Consider the following 20,743-nt stretch of genomic DNA (forward strand, 5'->3'; position numbering starts at 1 on the left):
GATTAGAGTGTTAGCATACAAACAACAACCTTGCACAGGCTCCTCCATTTTGGAGGAGGTGCTTTACATAGGAGTGGTCCTCCGGCCATTGGCCGGGGACTCTTTAGGACGGCGCGCGGCCCCTTTAAGAGGGAGCGCACGCGCGTCCTAAGCACAGCAGCAGGGGAGCTGGAGGACGCCGGACCGGGAGCATGGCGGTGAGAGAAACGGCGACTCTGCCCGGCAGGAGGCAGAGACGCCGACACTACAGCTGCACACTTCTAACCTTGCCACGTGCACAAATACTTGCCTCCAATTGACAAGCGTTCCATTTTCTGATTTCCCTGTTGGGTCACTATACAAGGTCCTATTTGCCACTAGGCACTGGAGGGCTAGTGCCTATCGCGGTATCTGCAGCTCAAGCCCCTGGCAATAAAAGTTTCTGCTGCCTCAAACCAGACTTGAACCAACATCTTTTATGGGGATGGGGGGTTTGAGTGAGGACATTTCAGATGACATGCAGTCAGCAGCAGGTATCGAGATAAACACCATGAATGATCCACCCTCTCCTTTAAAGGTCCTTAGACAGCGCAAGTGGAGAAGTTCCTATGGTCGAAACTGAGTGCCACTAACAGAGTGTGTGCCTCACAGTGTGTCTTGCAGAGGTGCTGACATCAGCAGAGAGCAATCATGAAAAGAAAGCGCATATGTACTAGATCCTGCCCTAACCAGCCGTACAAACAGTTATGTGCTGTATAGGGATTAGAGCTGAGATTCTGGTCCGAGAATTCCAGCACCTACTGTGTAGGCACACTGTAGGTTGTGCAGACACTTCTAATTAAGAATAGTACGCATCAAAATGAATCAGGAGTATATGACTCCTGCACGCCCCCTCATAAAGACCATGGAGGAAACACTGGCACTACAGCTCCTGAAGTATACATGCTCGAGGAAAGGAACGCAGCCCTTACTTAATATAGACAAAAAACCTCAGCACCAAAATGATGGAGAACGAAGATCTTAATGCAATAAGTGAATATTTTATTTTGATCGGACAAGAAAAGGTCCAACGTTTAAACCCACAATGGTCTTCATCAAGGACAGTTTTGTTGTAGAAGAGCTGGGTATGAGCTAGATGCGGCTGTGTGCAGACCGTGGACCCACTAAATGCATCAAAATCTTTGTTCTCCATCATTTCGGTGCTGAAGTTTTTTTCCCTCATTAAGACCGGCATGAACATCGCTGGTCTTGATGAACCGGGCCTGTGCTTCTAGATTTTTCATATAGATTGAACTCAATGGACTTTTGTTTTCTTTTAGTCTTAAAACTATGAAATTTTACCATAAACCACCAAAACCATACTCGTGTTAGCACCATTTACCTATCGTCAACTACATTTTTTAGGGGAAACAAATGAGATTCCATGAACATAGATTTATATTAGTTTTTTATGTGTTTTACATTGGTATACATGCAGCACATAAATGCTTGTTTCACAATGGCCATGAATCAGAAAAACCTACAAGAAGCAAAATGAACAAAAACCCTGCTGTAAATAAATAAAAAGCAAGTGCATTTAAATAAAATAGGGTTCTTAGTAACACTGTTTTTGATCAAAAATAGTATTTAAGCTTTCCCACCGCGACAAGGTGAACCCGTTCGAGAAAGTCCCACACTGTCTAATATTAAAAACCTTACCATGTGTCAGAGTTGACCTCAATGTGTGAATAAGGGCAGACAAAGGACTGAGAGGGATGGCTTATATACTATTTTTGATCAGTGTTACTAAGAACCTTATTTTATTTAAATGCACTTGCTTTTTATTTATTTACAGCAGGGTTTTTGTTCATTTTGCTTCTTCTTGTAGGTTTTTCTGATTTATGGCCATGCATTTATATGCTGCATGTATACCAACTTAAACCAAGCTCAAATTTTGTGTTTTTTCTTTGTATTTTTTGCATTCTGTGCAAACCTGGGTGTGGCCTCCCTTCTTAGAGCTGGATAATACATTTAAAGCTTCCCTAGGCTGGTGTTCACAGTTTGGGACTCAGTCCTTTGTCTGCTCTTATTCACACATTGAGGTCAACTCTGACACATGGTAAGGTTTTTAATATTAGACAGTGTAGGACCGTCCCGAATGGGTTCACCTTGTCGCTGGTGGGATGGCTTATATACTATTTTTGATCAAAAACAGTGTTACTAAGAACCCTATTTTATTTAAATGCACTTGCTTTTTATTTATTTACAGCAGGGTTTATGTTCATTTTGCTTCTTGTAAGTTTTGAATAATGTCTAAAAGAGATATGCTTGAAAGAAACCAGATAATGTGCTGGCAAAAAATGTTTGTTGTACATGAATACCAGCTAAGAGGTTGATTAAGGCCACCTTCACACGCTGAGTATTTGGTGAGTTTTTTACATCAGTATTTGTAAGCCAAATACTCCTGGTTTGGGCTTACAAATACTGATGTGAAAAACTCACCAAATACTCAACGTGTGATCATGGCCTAAGGAAGAAAAATGGTCCGAAGAATGTCGGACAGGCAGAGCAAGTTGTGCCAAGTATGTCAGGCCCTTGTACTGAATCTGACACAATTTACACATTCCTTCTTGCCCCGTGATCGGCTGCGTTTCACTCAAGTGATAAATCTTCATCGGCATCTTCTATTTTATACCCTCAGGGTCTATTGATGAAACTTGGTCAACGAAAGGCTCAAGAAACGGCTGGGAGAAACACTTTGCCTCTGTTGTCATCGCTCCAGTGATGACGGTAATAGTCTTTGGTTCCATTATATCATTTGTATCTTTCTTTTGTCTTCATTTTTGCACTTGCAGATTTTGCACCAAGCTCATTAAATTGACACAAAATGCTCCCCAAAAAAATAAGCCGCCATTATTAACCTCTTAATGACTTATGACGGACTATGTCCATAATAAGTTGTCTCCCTGCATGTGATGCGCAAGCCGAGCCCTCATCTTTCCCAGCAGATAATGGCAGAAGTATTCAGCCATCATCTGCCTCTAACAGCCGCCGATGAAGTGGAGCTCCGCCAGCTGCTGTTAACCTGTTAAATGCCACGATCAATCTGAGACAGCGGCATTAACAACGCGCTAGCAGTGGGGGCGGGCCGTTCTATCCCTTCAACGGCTCTCCGACGACGTGATAGCAGGACGCCGATGTGCTCCTATGACAGCTAGGGGACTGCTAGAGACCCCTGTGCCTGTCATCATGATACTTCTATGAAAATCAGCCAGTGGCTAGCGTTCATAGGAGACCGTGATTTCTGCTATATACAGCAATGCTGTGGCATTGCTGTATATAGCACAAACGATCAGACGATCGCAGCTTCAAGTTCCCTAAGGGGACTAACAAATACAGTAAAAAGTAAAAAAAGATGTTTTGACAAAAATAAAAAAAATTATAAAAGTTCAAATTAAGAGAAAAAAATTAAGAGAAAAAAATACACATATTTGGTATCATTGCTTTTGTAAAAGTCCGATCTATCAAAATACAAAATAAATTAATCTGATCAGTAAACGGCGTAATGGGAAGAAAATCAAAACGCCAGAATTACAGTTTTTCAGCAGCTGCAATCTTAGAAAGAAATCCAATAAGAGGCGATTAAAATATTAATCTACCCCAAAATTAAATAAATAAAAACATTGGCTAGGGGTGAAATAAAACAAGCCATCACACAGCTCCAAGTCCCAAAAATGTAAACCGTTACGGCTCTCGGAAAGTGGCGACAGAAACAATATATTTATTTTTTTACAAATTTCAGACTTTTTTTTCAACATTTAAATAAAACAAAAACTATACATGTTTGATAGCTGCAGACTCGTGCTGACCTGTTGAATCATATTTCCAGGTCAATTTTACTGTAAAATCAAAGCTGCAAGTAAAAAAACAATTACAGAATTTCATTTTATTTTTGCGATTTCGCCACACTTTGAATTTTTTTCCCACTTTGCAGTACATCATATGGTAAAATGAATGATGTCATTCGAAAGTACATCTCGTCCCGCAAAAGAACAAGTTCTGTCATGGCTATATTGATGGAAAAATAAAAAAAGTTATGGTTCTTGGAATAAGGGGATGAAAAAACGAAAAAAACTCAGAAAATTGCCAGGTCCTTAAGGGGTTAAAATAAGAGTTATAAACTACTTTTACTACTATTAAGTGATATCCAATTGTTTTCTGTACACGCAGAATCTTGATGAGGATCTTGTATCCGTGAACGATTACATCAGCAAAGATGAGAGAATAAGCTCTAACCCCATAGTGAGGATCGTGTATGGTGACCCGCTGAAAAGTGGAGAAAAACTGAAATTGCCACAGAACAGTCACATACATTGTTCCAAAATCTGGAGCTGCAGAGAAAGGATCTCCATAGAGTATGTAATGCACATCGTTCAGCAGAAAAACGGGAAGGATGATCTGCCGCTGTTATGGAAGTTCTTGGAGAACGTAAGTCCCTGTTGTTACGACAGACAAGGAGGGGGCTGGAGACAGGCGCAGCTAGTGGGAAGCCCCCCATGACCGGGATTGGCCGGGTGGTTTCCCTTTTAAAAGTTTACGGTTGTGGGGATTGGATAGTGGGAAGTTTGAGGGGGCGGGCAGTTGGGAGAGACTGGTATATAGCAAAAAGTAACCGCCATTCCTGGAGGAGCATCAACAAGATTGTACCTTAATATGGAGTCCGTGGAATCCCTGGTGGTCTGGCTGAGAGACGTCGCCCGCTCTCGCAGCGGTGGATGGCTCGAGGCCCAGCTGTCTGCTCTGCTGGGAGCAGCTGGGAATCAGGATGCGCCGTCAGGAGCAGGGAGAAGAAGCAGGAGGACCCGGCCCCCGGAGAGACTGTCACCGGAGGTAACCATGCGCAACAGGCGCAGGCTCCGGAGCCCCTCCGGGGACCCTGCGGGAGGCAAGCGTGATGGCGCGGTCCCTTCCCGGCGCGCTCGCCCCGGCAGTAATCTATCCAGCCGGCCTGTGGGCGCAGCACAGCGGGGATGTGCGGCCTGCAGGAGCGGCGCAGCCGGTGCCGGAGGTCCGGGCCCCGGCTGACCGGCGCATGCGCACTGCAGCTGGGCCGCGCAGGCCAGCTGTTACTTGCGGTGGGGGCCATATTAGCAGACGAGGAACCAGGAGGACAGAGGGAGAAGCACCCCATGCGGCAGGCACCACTGGCGATGCTCCTGTCGGCATGCCTGCTGGGAGGAGCACCAGGGGAACAGCACAGCATGCTTCTGCGGGCAGGCAGCAGTCCAGGGAACCCCTGCTGCCTGGCTCACTCGGACGACGTGGAGCGGAGGTAGAGGCGGGCATCGACACCGTATTGCCCAGCAGCGTTCGTCCCGTCAGCACGGACCAGGCCCGTGCGTCTGGGTCTGGTAGTCGGAGAAGGTCCAGAGCTGCATCTAGGAGCGCAAGGAGGTCCAGCGGGAAGCGATCCTCTGTGAGAAGCCCGTCTGCATCATCCGGGACTGTTCGGGTCCCCCCTGGTGACGTGAAGGCCAGAGGCGCGGGCCTTGAGTAGCGACCGGATTCAGAGGGATCTGATTCCAGTGACGACCCTGATGGAGGAAAAGATCGTCAGGACTCAGGATTTCCGTCTGGCGGGGACACAGCACCTGTGTGGGTATGATTCTATGGCTGGTTTGTCGCCCGCAGGGGCTGTATTGCTAGGGGGAGGTAGTGGTCAGTTTGCAGGGCCAGGGGGGAGGAATTTGGGATGTCCCGGTGGCGCAGAGGTATCGGGGATTAGGGATATCTAGCACAGTATGTCACAGATTTTGCTTAGAATGGAGGGCGGGGCAGCGAGTGGGTCAAGGGCATCCCCCATAGGAGCCTGGTTGCCAGGACAGGATGTGTTGCCACAGTCTATTTACGGTGTGGTTGGGTCTGCGGCGGGCACAGAGGTAGCATCTATGGGTGTTTCAGTGTCGGTTCAGACAGAAAAAGACAAAGGAGATACGGTGAGGCTGGATGATAGGGCAAAGGGTGAGGTGTATGTGTGCTTCGAGGGGCCACTGGGGGCACATTTAGAGGTGAAAGAGAAAATTTTGCGCGATGAATATGTCTAAATTTTCTCCCTCCTTCCCTTGGAGAAGTTTAATCTAGACAAAGAAGGACGATAGCTAAAAGGAGAAGGAGGAGAAGCGCAGGTGGCGTTTGATCCCTCAGACATTTGTAAATTGGCTTCAAGCTTTTGCTATATTGGCTGGTGTCATTGGGGAGAAGTTTCCAGAGAATTGCTCGGGTTTATTTTGTTATTTAGATTCTATTGGGGAAGCGCATCGTACTTACGGGGGTCAGACATGGCTGAGGTATGACGAGCAATTCAGACAGAGGAAGGCGGTGCGGCCTGAGATTAAGTGGGATCAAAAAGATATTGGTTTTTGGTTGAAAGTGATGGCCCTGGCTAGGTACGGGTAGTCCTTTCATGGGAGCGGAGGGAGCGGGAGTCAACCATTAGGACAGGAGGGGGGGGGTAGTCAGGGAGCATAGGGAGGAAAAGAGAAGTCTGGAACGTGATGGCAATTTAATGATGGCCAGTGCAAATACGGGAACAGCTGTAAGTTCAAACATGCTTGTTCCCATTGCAACGGGAGCTCCCATGAGGCCTCAAGATGCTTCAAAAAAGGAAAAGGAAAGCTATCTGTGGGTACCGGTCAAGGGGGTAACTCCAGTGAATCTGCTATGGATGGCCCCCTTTCTAAGTAGATATCCTGATCAATTGAAGGCTACAATTATTCGTAATGGTTTTTGGGAAGGTTTCAGGTTTTAAGAATTTGAGGTCTGCTTTGTTGCATCCACAGGTAGTCAGTGTGAAGTTGTCAAAGGAAGTAGAGTTAGGTCGTATGGAGGGGCCGTTTGAGAGTCTGCCGGGTGAAGGGGTGATCATTTCTCCTTTGGGGGTAGTTCCTAAGAAGGAGCCGAATAAATTTTGTTTGATTCAGCATTTGTCTTACCTGAAAGGTTTTTCGGTCAATGACGGTATCGCGCCAGAATTATGTTCTGTAGAATACACATCATTTGATGCGGCGGTGTCATGGGTGCGCAGGTATGGGCCTGGGTCTTTTTTTAGCAAAAACCGATATTGAATCAGCTTTTAGGTTACTTCCAGTTCACCCGGCTAGCATTCCGTTATTGGGTTGTTTTTGGAACAAAGGTTATTATCAAGATAGGTGTTTGCCTATGGGTTGCTCAATTTCATGTTCATTGTTTGAGACTTTTAGTACTTTTCTGGAGTGGGTGGTTAGGGATGTTGCAGGTGTGCAGTCCGTTATTCATTACCTGGATGACTTTTTGTTCATAGGTCCTCCAGATTCATTGGTTTGTGGTAATTTGTTAGCAGCCATGGTGTGGGTTGCAGAACATTTTGGTGTTCCTTTGGCGAAAGAGAAAACTGAAGGTCCTTGTAACGTATTGAGTTTCTTGGGAATTCTGATTGATTAAAAAAAAATGGAATGTCGATTGCCCGAGGATAAATTGTTATTGCTCAGGCAGGAGGTCGAGCAAATCGGTACATTGCGCAAGGTGACGTTGAAGGAGCTGCAGTCGCTGTTAGGGAGATTGAACTTTGCGTGTAAGATTATGCCTATGGGCAGAATATTTTGTCACAGGCTGTCAAGGGCAACAGCAGGTGTGCGGGCATCGCATCATTTTATTTGTTTGAATAGAGAGCACAGGGAGGATTTGCTGGTGTGGAAGCGTTTTTTGGTCAATTACAACGGCAGGTCATTGATTCAGCAGGAGTTTTTGAACAGCTTTGATTGCGAGATTTACACAGACGCTGCAGGCGGGGCTGGCTATGGGGCCTTTTGTAAGGGAAAGTGGAGAGTTGGTAAATGGCCTGATTCGTGGAAGGAGAGGGGTCTTACAAAGAATCTTGCTCTGTTGGAATTATTCCCAATCGTAGTCACGGTCTCAATTTGGGATGAATTCTTCTCGAATCTGAGAGTCAGGTTCCACTGCGATAATATGGGCATGGTGGCGGTGATTAACAGCTTGTCGGCCTCGTCTCCTCCGGTTATTAAGCTGGTCAGGGAACTGGTACTCCGGTGTTTGGAGTTGAATGCATGGATTTCGGCGGTACATGTGCCAGGTGTGCAGAATTCTATAGCGGATACTTTGTCTCGTTTCCAGTGGGAACGTTTTCGGGCACTGGAACCAGAGGCAGAAGTCGCAGGAGTGGAATGCCCTTCGCAGTTGTGGCAGCTGATTACGGACGAGCTGGAAGATTGATCCAGGAGTCAGTTGCAAGTTCAACCTGGTCTTCATACGAGGCATCGTGGCGAGTATGGCAAAGCTGGGTGTCCCATTGGGGGGTGGTAGAGAGTGACGAGCATAGAACACTGGCGGTTTTGTTTTTAGTTGGTAAGGCTGCGGAGTTAGGGTGGTCGGCATCTAGAATAAATAAATTTGTTGCTGGGCTTGCATTCGGTTTCAAATTGCAGGGAGTGTCTGATGTCACAAAATCCTTTTTAGTCAAGCAGGCACTTAGAGGTTTTAGAAAAGGTAGCAGGATTTTGGATAAGCGTAGGCCAGTCATGTTTAATATGTTGGAAGGCAGCTCTATTTAAGTTAGCTTTTTCCTTAGCCTTTTTCGGAGCGATGAGAGTAGGTGAATTGGTCGCCCCAGCAGGAATAGGGTAGGGGGTTTATTAGCCGAAGACATGAGTTGCTGGGCTGGGGGCATCGATTTTTGGATCAGATGTGCAAAGACAGATCAGTTGGGTAGAGGTAAGCGGGTGGTGTTAGGTAGAGTGGACGGGGCTGTGATGTGTCCAAGGAGGTGCTTGGAGGCATATTGGCAGGTGTGGTCGGAGAGATCCGGCCCACTTTTATGTCACTGCGACGGGGCATTTCTGTCCCGATTTCAGTTTATAGCGGTTTTAAAAAAGGGGGTGCAGGAGTTGGACCTTAGCTCAGATGTGTATGGTTCACATTATTTTAGGATGGGCGCTGCGTCCGAGGCTGATAGGCAGGGTTTGGGGGCTGAGGTGATAAAGCGGATTGGCAGGTGGAGTTCGGACCGTTATTTGACGTATATTCGGCGTTAAATACCACAGGATTTTTTTATTATTTGTGAGTTGTTGTACATGCTTTTTATTATTCATTTTAGGTGGCATTCCCTTGTTAGCCTGGATTTTCGGACATTCGTATGTGCATTGGGGGGCGCTGCGTGCTGATGTAAGGTGTGACGGTAGGCAATTGGGTTTTCCGAGGGAACAAATAGTTATCCGTTGGCTAGGTTTTAGGGGTATGGTATGGAGCCGGGTTATGTCGGAGTTTCACAAAGCGGCTAGATTGGACAGAACACCTGATATTCTGGTTGTACATATGGGAGGGAACGATTTGGGGGCTAGGCCCGTGAGAGAGTTAATTCGGGATATCCTTTTTGATTTTTTGTGGTTGTGGACTTAGTTTCCGGGGGTGCTGATGGTTTGGTCAGATATAGTGCCTAGGAAGAAATGGGGGGCGGCCAGATCGGTAAAAGGGATAAATAGGGCAAGAGTGAAATTAAATAGGGCCATATCCACCTTCGTGTCAAGGAATGGTGGGATAAGCGTTAGGCACTTTGAGTTGGAATCTGGGGTTGGTAATTTCTGGTTGGAAGACGGTGTTCATCTCAACGCAATCGGTATTGATCTTTGGGCCCTGGCAATACAGGGGGGGGGTTGAAAGGGCATTGGTGGTTTTGGGGCACTCACGAGCCTAAGGTTTCAGGGCTGTGGGGTTCTTGGAGTTGGTACCGAATTGTCGGTGGAAGGAATTGGGAAAATTCCAGGTCGTTTAAATTGAGTGGGGGGTGATCTGGCAGTCGGTTCTGGGCTCTGAACGGGGTTTTACCCCGGGAGCTTATAGTTGGTTAGTCTTTCACAGACTGTGGAAGTTTGGTGCCCTTGAGCTGGTGGTGCACGGCTGAGGGTAACATGGCGGTTGAGTTCTTATAGTTTATTTCAAAGCCAGATCTATTAGCTCCAAGAACCCTCCCTCCATATATATTTATTTCATTGATAATTTTGATTGTTATTGTTATTTGTTAATAAAATGGCCGCTATGGCCAAAAATTTATCCAACGAACAACAGGTTTTAGCGTTTTTATTTTGGGGACGGGATCCTCGGGTAAGGCGGGAGAAGGTAAGCCATCAGGTAAGAAACCATATTGGCCATACCAGGTCATGTCTGTCTTCTTGTTTGTTCTAAGTGCATTGCTGTTTCAAGTCAAGTACTAATACTATAGCTATCTTTAGGTTTATATATTGACCGTTATTACCGATTGTCATAGTTAGGGCTTGTACACATGAGTCTGCAACAAATTAAAGTGCTAGTGCTATGGATAAGATTCCTCCACATTGTAAAAAAAAACCTCACCTTCATTTATCAAATTATACAGAGGACATTCTGCCCTGGATTCTACTCGTGGCAATGCAAAAGGTGAAATTTGAGTATGTAGGAACATGGTCTGATCATACCACAGCTCCTGGGCAGGAGAGGAAGCAAAAGAGTATACAGACAGGACAGCAGGAGATCACAACTGATTCTTTCTGTGAGGTAAAACATTTCCCTGCCTGTTTTAAACAATATTTTACCTCAAAGAAATAATTTTTTGCGATCCCATGCTGTCCTTTCTGTATACTCTTTTGTGTCCTCTCCTGCCCAGGAGATGTGGTATGATCAGACCATGTTCCTGTACGGTCAGACACAGCCATTACACAGCACACAGCAGGGGCACATTTATAAGATTATCTCTACACAGGAACATTTTATTTAAACACATCCAATTGTGGAACTTATTATTATTCCAAGATCTATTGATTAAAATGTACTTTTATTCGTAGGAAGACCCCTTTAAAGTCACTATTTTATAGTATATGACAAAACATACTTTAACATAGTGTGCACACTATCTAAGAGCTATTGAGTTTTTCCCAGGCGAAGCCGCTTCAGGAAAACTCTGACAGTTCTTTACCGAAGCAGCTTTGCAATCAGTTTTGCTGCCGTTCTTGTGCCATCAGCTCCTTTTCTCTATATTGGTAGGTATTGGCAGAGGGCTCATTCCTTGCAGAAGAAGACTAAAGAATGAACATGTCACTTTTTTCAACAGCTTCAGACTTTCCAAACCTTATAGCAGTTAAAAGATGTGAGATAAGGCAGAACATGTGCACAGTAATGTCGCACTGACATTGCTGTGCATTATATTCATTTTAGGGGGCGCTTTTGCAGCGCTTTTTCAGGGGGATTCCAGGTAGAATCTGCCTGAAAAAGACATTATGTGCACATAACCTCAAGGTTGTAATAAAGGGTTTTCCAGGCTCGTGAGATCGAGAATCTAATCGTAGGATAGGTCATCAACATCAGATTGGTGGGCGTCAGACAAATGCACTATACTATAATTATGCCTCTTGCTAAAAGAGAACCTGTCAAAGACTTTGTACTGTTATGGCATCAGTATGAATGGTTAATAAAATTCTATTCATGAACACAATGAAAGTGGACTCTTCAGTCTGTGGCTTCTGTTAAATGATGATTTTTCTACTCTATACATATCACTTGTTGTCTCTTCTATTATATGATCAGCTCTATAGAACATGATCATAACAAGAAGATAATCCAAAGCTGAATGTATTTTTATAGGAAGCTGAACTAAAGATGGTGAAGTTCCTGCCAGGAATCCTGAGTCTTCAGAAAGATCTGGTGAAAAGATTCCAGAACTGCAGAGACATTAAGCTTGAAACCATCCAAGACGTCATAAACTCCATACACTCTGGTACGTTTCATGCACATCAATACTAAGAAGTGCAAGTCTATCAAGAGAAGTATAACCAATGGTGCCCCATTTGAGGAACTGTTTAATAACTCCAAGAATGCTGAGTATAGAGATCTGCGCTAGCAAGGATTGTATTTCTGTCCAGCCACTACACCGATTGCTCCACCTTGTGCCAGTCATTGTACTAGTTACCCACCCAACACAGTGAACAATATAAACTCATTGCTCTCATGCAAGTTATCCACAGTTCTGCACCACCCTACATCTCCTCACTCATCTCTGTCTATCCTCCTACCCGTCCTCTCCACAGTTCTGCACCACCTTACATCTCCGCACTCATCTCTGTCTATCCTCCTACCCATCCTCTCCACAGTTCTGCACCACCTTACATCTCCTCCCTCATCTCTGTCTATCATCCTAACCGTCCTCTCCATTCTGCAACTGATCTAAAACTAACATCCTCCATAATTTGAACCATCCACTTATGTCTCCAAGACTTTTCTTGTGCTGCACCAGTTTTCTGGAATGCACTACCCCAGAAATTTTGACTAATACCTAGCCCCAAAATTTTTATACGTGTTTTAAAAACACATCTATTTTAGACAATAATTTTTTGCCTATTGTGTCCCCCTATTTTCTTATAGATTGTAGCTTGTAAGCAGGCCGTCACTCCTACTGTAACTATTGAACTATGTGTTACTCAGTATTGTCTTTATTGTGTGTACTTGTCACTACTTCATTGTAAAAAGCTGCGAAAAATGTTGTCGCTATAGAAATAAAATTATTGTTAAATTTATTATTAAGCATGTAACCACTATTCTTCCCGACTCCTCCTCTTCTCTAGGAAAGAGGGGGAATAAGCTAGACCCTTCTGATAGTGGCATAAAAAACCCCAGGAATACATGATCAGGATTCTTTAATTCCAACGTTTTCTTTGTTTCCCCAATATCTGCCATTGGAGTAGTCAGGAGACTCTCGCGCACATGTACTTTGAGGTGGACAATATTTTTCTAAAATGTAAATTCACTTTCAGTCAATATGGATGATGGCGCTGGACGTTACATTAGTCGTAATCAAAATATCTTTGTTTTGTTTCTTGATACAGGGGGCGCTCAGAATTTAATGAAGAAGCGGATAAAGGATTTTCTCCTAACCTGGAATAATTTGCGCCATTCGCTCCAGACTAAAGGTAAGTGACTTCACACAAAAAGTATCTACATATAATTACTGCTATATATTTATATCTAAATATTATATATTGAGTACAAATATTTTTTTTGTTGTTGCGACTATTTATTATGGTTCTCAAGGTGACTGGCTAATTCTCTTTATTGTGTTACCGTTCTCGGCCACTCCTGTGCTGTATTGGTTAGGCGTTAAAGGGATTCTGTCAGCACAAAATGACTGTTCAATCCAAACAGAAGTTGTACTTTTGGATTGACCAAACAGTACAGAGCACCTTCCCACCTATTTTCCACTTTTACTGGGTCCAGTAATTGAAATGTCAGAACTGTCAATCAAGGAAGAAAAGGGATGAGATAAATACTACACTACTAATTAGGTGGGAAGGTGCACTGAACTGACCATGCCAAGGATGCACCAAGCACCTGTACTTGGTTTGGACAGTCATTCTGTGCTGACAGAGTCCTAATAGGAGAATAGCCTCAGATGACAGCTCATTTGTTCTCTGATTGGGCACTGGGGTCATTGTATAGGGGCGCTCCTAGTCAGCTGCAGCTTCTCTACATGTATTACTCGGGGTCTGGCCAAAACATGGCCTCTGTGCAGCCTGGCCTCCTGGAGAGCATCCGCTGGTCTGTCCTCACTATCACATCATAGCGGAATAAATATTAGCTAGAAATAAATTGCTGAGCAAAAGTGCTGAAGTGCAAAAATTGGAAAAATACTGATAATTAATGTTGAGCGAGCACTAAAATGCTCGGGTGCTCGAAGTTTGGGCCGAGCTCACCGTGATACTCGGGTGCTCGACCCGAGCAACGAGCCCAATGTTAGTCTATGGGAGACCCGAGCATTTTTGCGGCGGCACACCCGGCAGTCTGTAGAAAGCCTAAAAAGTGCCCAAAACGATAGTGACAGTGCTCAAAAGACATGGGGACAGCATGGGGATTGCCCCAGGAAGCATTTCTGACCCCCAGGTCAATGCTGTCAACAACGTGGTCAGAGGTATTAAGCCACTTTTACAGGCTCACAATAAAACGTTCAAAAATGAAACTGAAACGGTTTTCCTGTGAAATATGTTAAGGAACTTCCTTTCCAGGGTAAAGACTTGTGTATAAGGTAAAATAAATAACCAAAAACAAAAATACTCCTCCACACCTTGGGCTATGTTCACAAGTAGCATTTTTTATGCGTTTTTGCACTTTTGTATTGCTTTCAACCGTGACAAATGCATTCACCGGGAAATGTCATTTTAACATTTTACAATCTTATCTGGCCATGTGCTGTGTGTTACATGCATACAGTGCTGAAAAGACATGGGAACAGCATGGGGAAGACCCCCGGAAGCATCTCTGACACCCAGGTCACTGCCTAAAAGTGTGCCCATCAGAAGTGATCCTTTCCGCATCAGAAGATGCAGACTTGCAACTATCCCCGTGCAAGTCCTTGTCCCAGGGCAGTGTTCAATTGTACCTCCCCCATTCCTTGCAATGCAAGCACAAGTATGCAGCCTGCCACCCACCCACCCCCAGGCTGCAATACCATACTGCTAGCTTGCTTGCTCTTGAAATTGGGCCTTTTAGTTTGGAGGAGGCTGAAGCTGGCCACTACCTCATGGCTGCTTCGGCAGCGAGGTATCCATACTCAGTCCCCAGCCGCCCGGGTGTCCACGCTCGGTCCCCAGCCGCCCCTATTTCTCCTTGAAACTTCCCCCACACTTTTTTTAGCCTGGCCTGCTTTAGGGCAGCATTGGACGAGCCCACCAGAGAACCAGACTCCTTCGGTGGGCTCTGGCTTCTCCATCAGGGGAGTTGAGAGTGCCAAGGTGAGGAGCATGATGATGATGAAAGTTAGCATCTGCTTTGTTTTCTTGGAATGCAAGCGTAAGTGTGCAACCTGCCACCCACCCACCCCCAGGCTGCAATACCATACTGCTAGCTTGTTTGCACTTGAAATGGGGCCTTTTAGTTTGGAGGAGGTCGAAGCTGGCCACTACCTCATGGCTGCTTCGGCAGTGAGGTATCCATACTCAGTCCCCAGCCGCCCGGTGGCCGGGTGTCCACGCTCGGTCCCCAGCCGCCAGGGGGCGTCCGGGTGTCCATACTCGGTCCCCAGCCGCCCCGCGGCCGGGTGTCCACACACGGTCGCCAGCCGCTTGGGGGTGGCCGGGTGTCCATAAACGGTCCCGAGCCGCCACTATTTCTCCTTCAAACTTCCCCCACACTTTTCTTAGCCTGGCCTGCTTTAGGGCAGCATTAGACGAGCCCACCAGAGAACCAGACTCCTCCGGTGGGCCCTGGCTTCTCCATCAGGGGAGTTAAGAGTGCCAAGGTGAGGAGCATGATGATGATGATAGAAGTTAGCATCTGCTTTGTTTTCTTGGAATGCAAGCGTAAGTGTGCAACCAAACACCCACCCACCCCCAGGCTGCAATACCATACTGCTAGCTTGCATTTGAAATGGGGCCTTTTAGTTTGGAGGAGGCCGAAGCTGGCCACTAGTTCATGGCTGCTTTGGCAGCGAGGTATCCATACTCAGTCCCCAGCCACCCGGTGGCCGGGTGTCCACGCTCGGTCCCCAGCCACCAGGGGGCGGCCGGATGTCCATACTCGGTCCCCAGCCGCCCTGTGGCCGGGTGTCCACACACGGTCCACAGCCGCCTGGGGGCGGACGGGTGTTCATAAACGGTCCCCAGCCGCCAATATTTCTCCTTCAAACTTCCCCCACACTTTTCTTAGCCTGGCCTGCTTTAGAGCAGCATTGGACGAGCCCACCAGAGAACCAGACTCCTCCGGGGGGCCCTGGCTTCTCCATCAGAGGAGTTGAGAGTGCCAAGGTGAGGAGCATGATGATGATGATAGATGTTAGCGTCTGCTTTGTTTTCTTGGAATGCAAGTGACGCGCCCCCTGGGCCAGTGTTGTTGGGGATACCCGGAGCCGGATCAGATGGGGGTTGTAGTCTCCGAGTGGCTGTGACCCGGTCCGTGCCCAGGGTGTCAAGCTCAGTGTGTGGCAGTCCTTACTGATGTTACTAAAGTTCTTTATGTCGACTACGCCACCCGTTGAATTGCGGTCACTACGGCCGCCGCTGCAGCAGGGTCCGCTGAGGCTGATGGTGTTTGTGCAGCCCAGGTAGTATAACCCCCAACGTGAGGGGTATAGCCTCAGGGGGTCAGGTGCAGAGGATGGTGGTTGTGAAGGTGCAGTGAGGATGGTAATGAGAGTCAGAGTCGGGCTGTGCAGTTCAGGGTTTGTTTACTTACTGCTGTTCTTGTACCGGTCACTCCGGCCTTAAGTGACCACCCGAGCCGTGCTGCGTCCACCAGGTCCTGGACTCGGCCAACCCCCAAGTAGTTCTGGAGCGTGGTTCTGAGCTCCCTTTCTGTCCTGTCCTCGTCTCTGGCCTTCCCCACCAGGGATCCACCTATGTCCGGCTCCCTCGGGCCTCTTGTTGGCGAACCCTTGCCTCTGGGTTCCCTGACCCTATGCGTGGTCTGCCTTCCGGGTGGATTTGGTGGGTGATCGTGGCAGATCAATCCTGCCCACGACCTCCGGTTCCTGGCTAAGGTGTGCTGTAGCCTCTGCCAGCTTGGGATCCGGTACCCTGTTGCCAACTCTTCACCCTCTGGTCTAATTTGGGCTCTTGGAGTTCCTTCTTTCTCCCCCTCTGGGTCTTTCAAACTCCTCTCTCACTCTGGGCCTGGGGCTGCTCTGCTCCTCTGCTTTCTTCCACTGCTCTGCAAAGTCCTCACTACAACAGGCTGACTTCTCACAGACTGACTGACTGACCCTGATCTTAGATGGTTCCCACCTTTTATACTCCCTCTATGTGTGAGCTCAGGTGACCAGCACCCAATGAGCTCCTAACACTACCCAGACTGCTCCCCCTATCTGCCCCTACACTACTGGGATGGTCCACCCCCCTCCCACTCCAGCCAAGGACAGACTCGATCGTACCTGCACATTTCTAAGTGGGAGTACCGTTGGTCTGCCCTCCGGAAATGGGATGTGTGTAGTGCATGCAGCCTTCTGAGCTCAGCTCCACACTCCATCCTTACCCGGGAGTGGAATATCACACCTCTGGGTTGAGGTGCAATACCCCTGTAGCAGCCGAATCCTCAGGGTGCTACACAAGCGCATGCATGTAGTAGCAGCTAGCCCTGAGGTGGTCAGCGTTTTGGCGCATATCCTACCTCCTCCAAGGATTGCTGGATGTTTTCCTGCTACTATCCCAGTTCTATGACTCCCGTTAAAACAAAGCTTCAGGTGATGAATGATGGATGAGGTGGTGGCAAAGGAGAAAGAGCAGGAGGAACAGGGACCATTCACATCAATATCAGGCCAGTCAACCACACATGTCTTGTAGGATATGTTTCTGTACCAAAAGGAGCGGTTCGGCTACACAGTTAAAGGGCATGCAGTGAGTGCAATGCCTAACAAAAATTTCGAAGCACTCCAATGCCTCTTGGAAGTGACATGGAGGTCAGAGGGCCTTAACTAAACCGTTTTTTCCATTTATAGCAACTGGGTCTCCTGTGCACTGTTGGCCTAAGCAGTGAATGGAAGCCTTTCCAAAAATTATGAGGAACTGCAATGCCCCTTGAAACAGACGTGGATTACAGCATACTAAAAACCTTCAACCCATTATTGGGGAGTGGGTCTCCCTTAGTGTTCGCCTATGCATTGAAAAGCAAAAGCTGACTAAAATAAGAGGGAAATGCAATGCCCGTTGGAAGAATGGTGGAGGTCGCAGTGGAATAAAAAGACAATATCAATGCCCCATGGAAAAGTGGTGGAGGTCGCAGTAGCTTAACAAGACGGTTTTAATGCCCCTTGGAAGACTGGTGGAGGTCGCAGTAGCTTAACAAGACAGTTTTAATGCCCCTGGGAAAAGTGGTGGAGGTCGCAGTAGCTTAACAAGATGGTTTTAATGCCCCTTGGAAGAGACGTGGAGGTCGCAGTAGCTTAACAAGACCGTTTTTAATGCCCCTTGGAAGAGACGTGGAGGTTGCAGTAGCTTAACAAGACGGCTTTAATGCCCCTTGGAAGAATGGTGGAGGTCGCAGTGGAATAAAAAGACAATATCAATGCCCCTTGGAAAAGTGGTGGAGGTTGCAGTAGCTTAACAAGATGGTTTTAATGCCCCTAAGAAAAGTGGTGGAGGTCGATGTAGCTTAACAAGATGGTTTTAATGCCCCTTGGAAGAGACGTGGAGGTCGCAGTAGCTTAACAAGATGGTTTTAATGCCCCTTGGAAGAGACGTGGAGGTTGCAGTAGCTTAACAAGACGGTTTTAATGCCCCTTGGAAGAATGGTGGAGGTCGCAGTGGAATAAAAAGACAATATCAGTGCCCCTTGGAAGAGTGGTGGAGGTCGCAGTAGCTTAACAAGATGGTTTTAATGCCCCTTGGAAGAGCAGTGAAGGTTGCAGTAGCTTAACAAGACGGTTTTAATGCCCCATGGAAGAGACGTGGAGGTTGCAGTAGCTTAACAAGACAGTTTTAATGCCCCTTGGAAGAGACGTGGAGGTCGCAGTAGCTTAACAAGATGGTTTTAATGCCACAGGGGAAAGTGGTGGAGGTCGCAGTAGCTTAACAAGACGGTTTTAATGCCCCTTGGAAGAATGGTGGAGGTCGCAGTGGAATAAAAAGACAATATCAATGCCCCTGGGAAAAGTGGTGGATGTCGCAGTAGCTTAACAAGACGGTTTTAATGCCCCTTGGAAGAGCCATGCAGTACAGCATCTTAAAAACATTATTCCCATTATTGGGGAGTGGGTCTCCCATAGTCTTTGCCTATGCCTTCCAAGCAAAAGCTGCCAAAATTTAGGACGGAGGAACTTGCAATGCTGGCAAACAAGAGCCATGCAGTACAGCATCTTAAAAACAGTATTCCCATTATTGGGGAGTGGGTCTCCCATAGTCTTTGACTATGCCTTCCAAGCAAAAGCTGCCAAAAATTAGGATGGAGGAACTTACAATGCTGGCAAACAAGAGCCATGCAGTACAGCATCTTAAAAACATTATTCCCATTATTGGGGAGTGGGTCTCCCATAGTCTTTGACTATGCATTCCAAGCAAAAGCTGCCAAAAATTAGGACGGAGGAACTTGCAATGCTGGCAACACGGACCAAGGTCACCCTGGTGGTATAGTCGTGGTGGAAGCTGAGGATAAGGAGAAGAGCAAAATACAGCTGAAATGAGGATGCGTATACCCATGTGTGGGTGTGAAGCGGTGCAAGGGAATACACCTCCCGAAATAACACAGTGGATTTGACTTTATGTTACTCTGCTGTCATTTGGTGGTGGTGAGAAGTCTGGCCCAATCCAGCCCTTGTTCATTTTGATAAGGGTCAGCTTGTCAGCATTGACAGTTGACAGGCGAGTGCGTTTATCTGTTATAATTCCCCCAGCGGCACTAAAAACACGCTCCGATAACACGCTAGCGGCAGGGCAGGCCAGGACCTCCAAGACGTACAGAGCGAGTTCATTCCAAGTGTCCAGCTTGGATACCCAATAATTAAAAGGCAAAGAGGAATCACGGAGGACGCTGGTATGGTCGGTAAAGTACTCCCTCACCATCTTTTGAAACTTTCCACTCCTTGTGAGAGTACCCCGCGCCTCAGGGCCTGTAAGCTGGGCGGGTCTCAGAAAACTGTCCCAGATCGTTGACAGTGTTCCCCTGCCTCTGCTGGATTGGAGTTGCATCTTTCTCGCCTGTACGCCTTGGTTGGGCAACGAACTGTGACCTCTGCCGCTAGCGTGTTCAGATGGGAATTTTTTTAACAGTTCTGCAGCAAGGGCCTTCTGGTACTGCCCCATTTTTGTAGACCTCTCCACCTCAGGAATAAGAGAGTGAAAGTTCTCCTTGTAGAGGGGGTCTAAAAGTGTCACCAACCAGTAATGACTGTCAACCAACATTTTGACAACGCGAGGGTCACGGTTAAGGCAGTGTAACATAAAGTCAGCCATGCGTGCCAGACTGGTAACGGGCAAGACTTCCGTGTCCTCACCAAGATGACGACTGACCATGCTCTCCTCCTCCTCCTCCTCCTCCCCGCTGTCCTCAGGCCACCCACGCTGAACCGACGGTATGACAGTTGTACAGGTACTACCGTCTACAGCGCATGATACCAGCTCCTGTTCTTCCTCCTCCTCCTCTCCCTCATTGTCCCCCAATGCACGTTGGGATGAGATGAGGCTGGGCTGTGTGTAATCGCCCGCTATGGCTTCTTGATCCATCTCATCATACTCTGGCTGCAATGCCTCCTCTTTAATTCTCTGCAGAGAGCGTTGCAAAAGACAGACAAGTGGGTTGCTGACACTAATGATGGCGTCATCGCCACTCACCATCTTGGTGGCCTCCTCAAAGTTTGTCAGGATGGTACATATGTCAGACATCCAGGTCCACTCCTGAGGTCTTATGTGTGGAGTCTGACCTGAATATCGACGGCCTTGTTGCAGCTGGTACTCCACAACTGCTCTCTTCTGCTCACAAATCCTTTGCAACATGTGGAGGGTAGAGTTCCAACGTGTGGGGACATCACACACCAGTCGGTGTGCCGGAAGCTGCAAACACTGCTGCAACACAGCAAGGGCGGCAGAAGCTGTAGCCGACTTGCGAATATGAGCTGACAGGCGGCGTACTTTGATGAGCAGATCTGGCAACTCGGGGTACGATTTAAGAAACCGCTGAACCACGAGGTTAAGCACATGAGCCAGGCATGGTACGTGTGTGATCACGCCTTGCCTCAGAGCCGCCACCAGGTTACGGCAATTGTCACACACGACCATGCCTGGATATAGGTTCA

At 47.1% G+C, this 20,743-nt stretch overlaps 1 protein-coding gene across 1 annotated transcript in view; it reads left to right on the plus strand.

Annotated features, from left to right (window-relative positions):
* Positions 1-20,743, plus strand: part of LOC141164053 (E3 ubiquitin-protein ligase RNF213-like) — a 102,344-nt gene that overhangs the window by 52,781 nt on the left and 28,820 nt on the right. The window contains exons 10-13 of the mRNA XM_073649217.1: positions 2,660-2,748; positions 4,189-4,446; positions 11,623-11,755; positions 12,861-12,944. Coding sequence (XP_073505318.1) covers positions 2,660-2,748; positions 4,189-4,446; positions 11,623-11,755; positions 12,861-12,944 — 564 coding nt within the window. The remainder of the gene's footprint in view (positions 1-2,659; positions 2,749-4,188; positions 4,447-11,622; positions 11,756-12,860; positions 12,945-20,743) is intronic.

The sequence above is a fragment of the Phyllobates terribilis genome, unplaced genomic scaffold, assembly GCF_046119375.1.
Source record: "Phyllobates terribilis strain yellow unplaced genomic scaffold, ASM4611937v1 Scaffold_10__3_contigs__length_209671492, whole genome shotgun sequence".
Classification (NCBI taxonomy): domain Eukaryota; kingdom Metazoa; phylum Chordata; class Amphibia; order Anura; family Dendrobatidae; genus Phyllobates; species Phyllobates terribilis.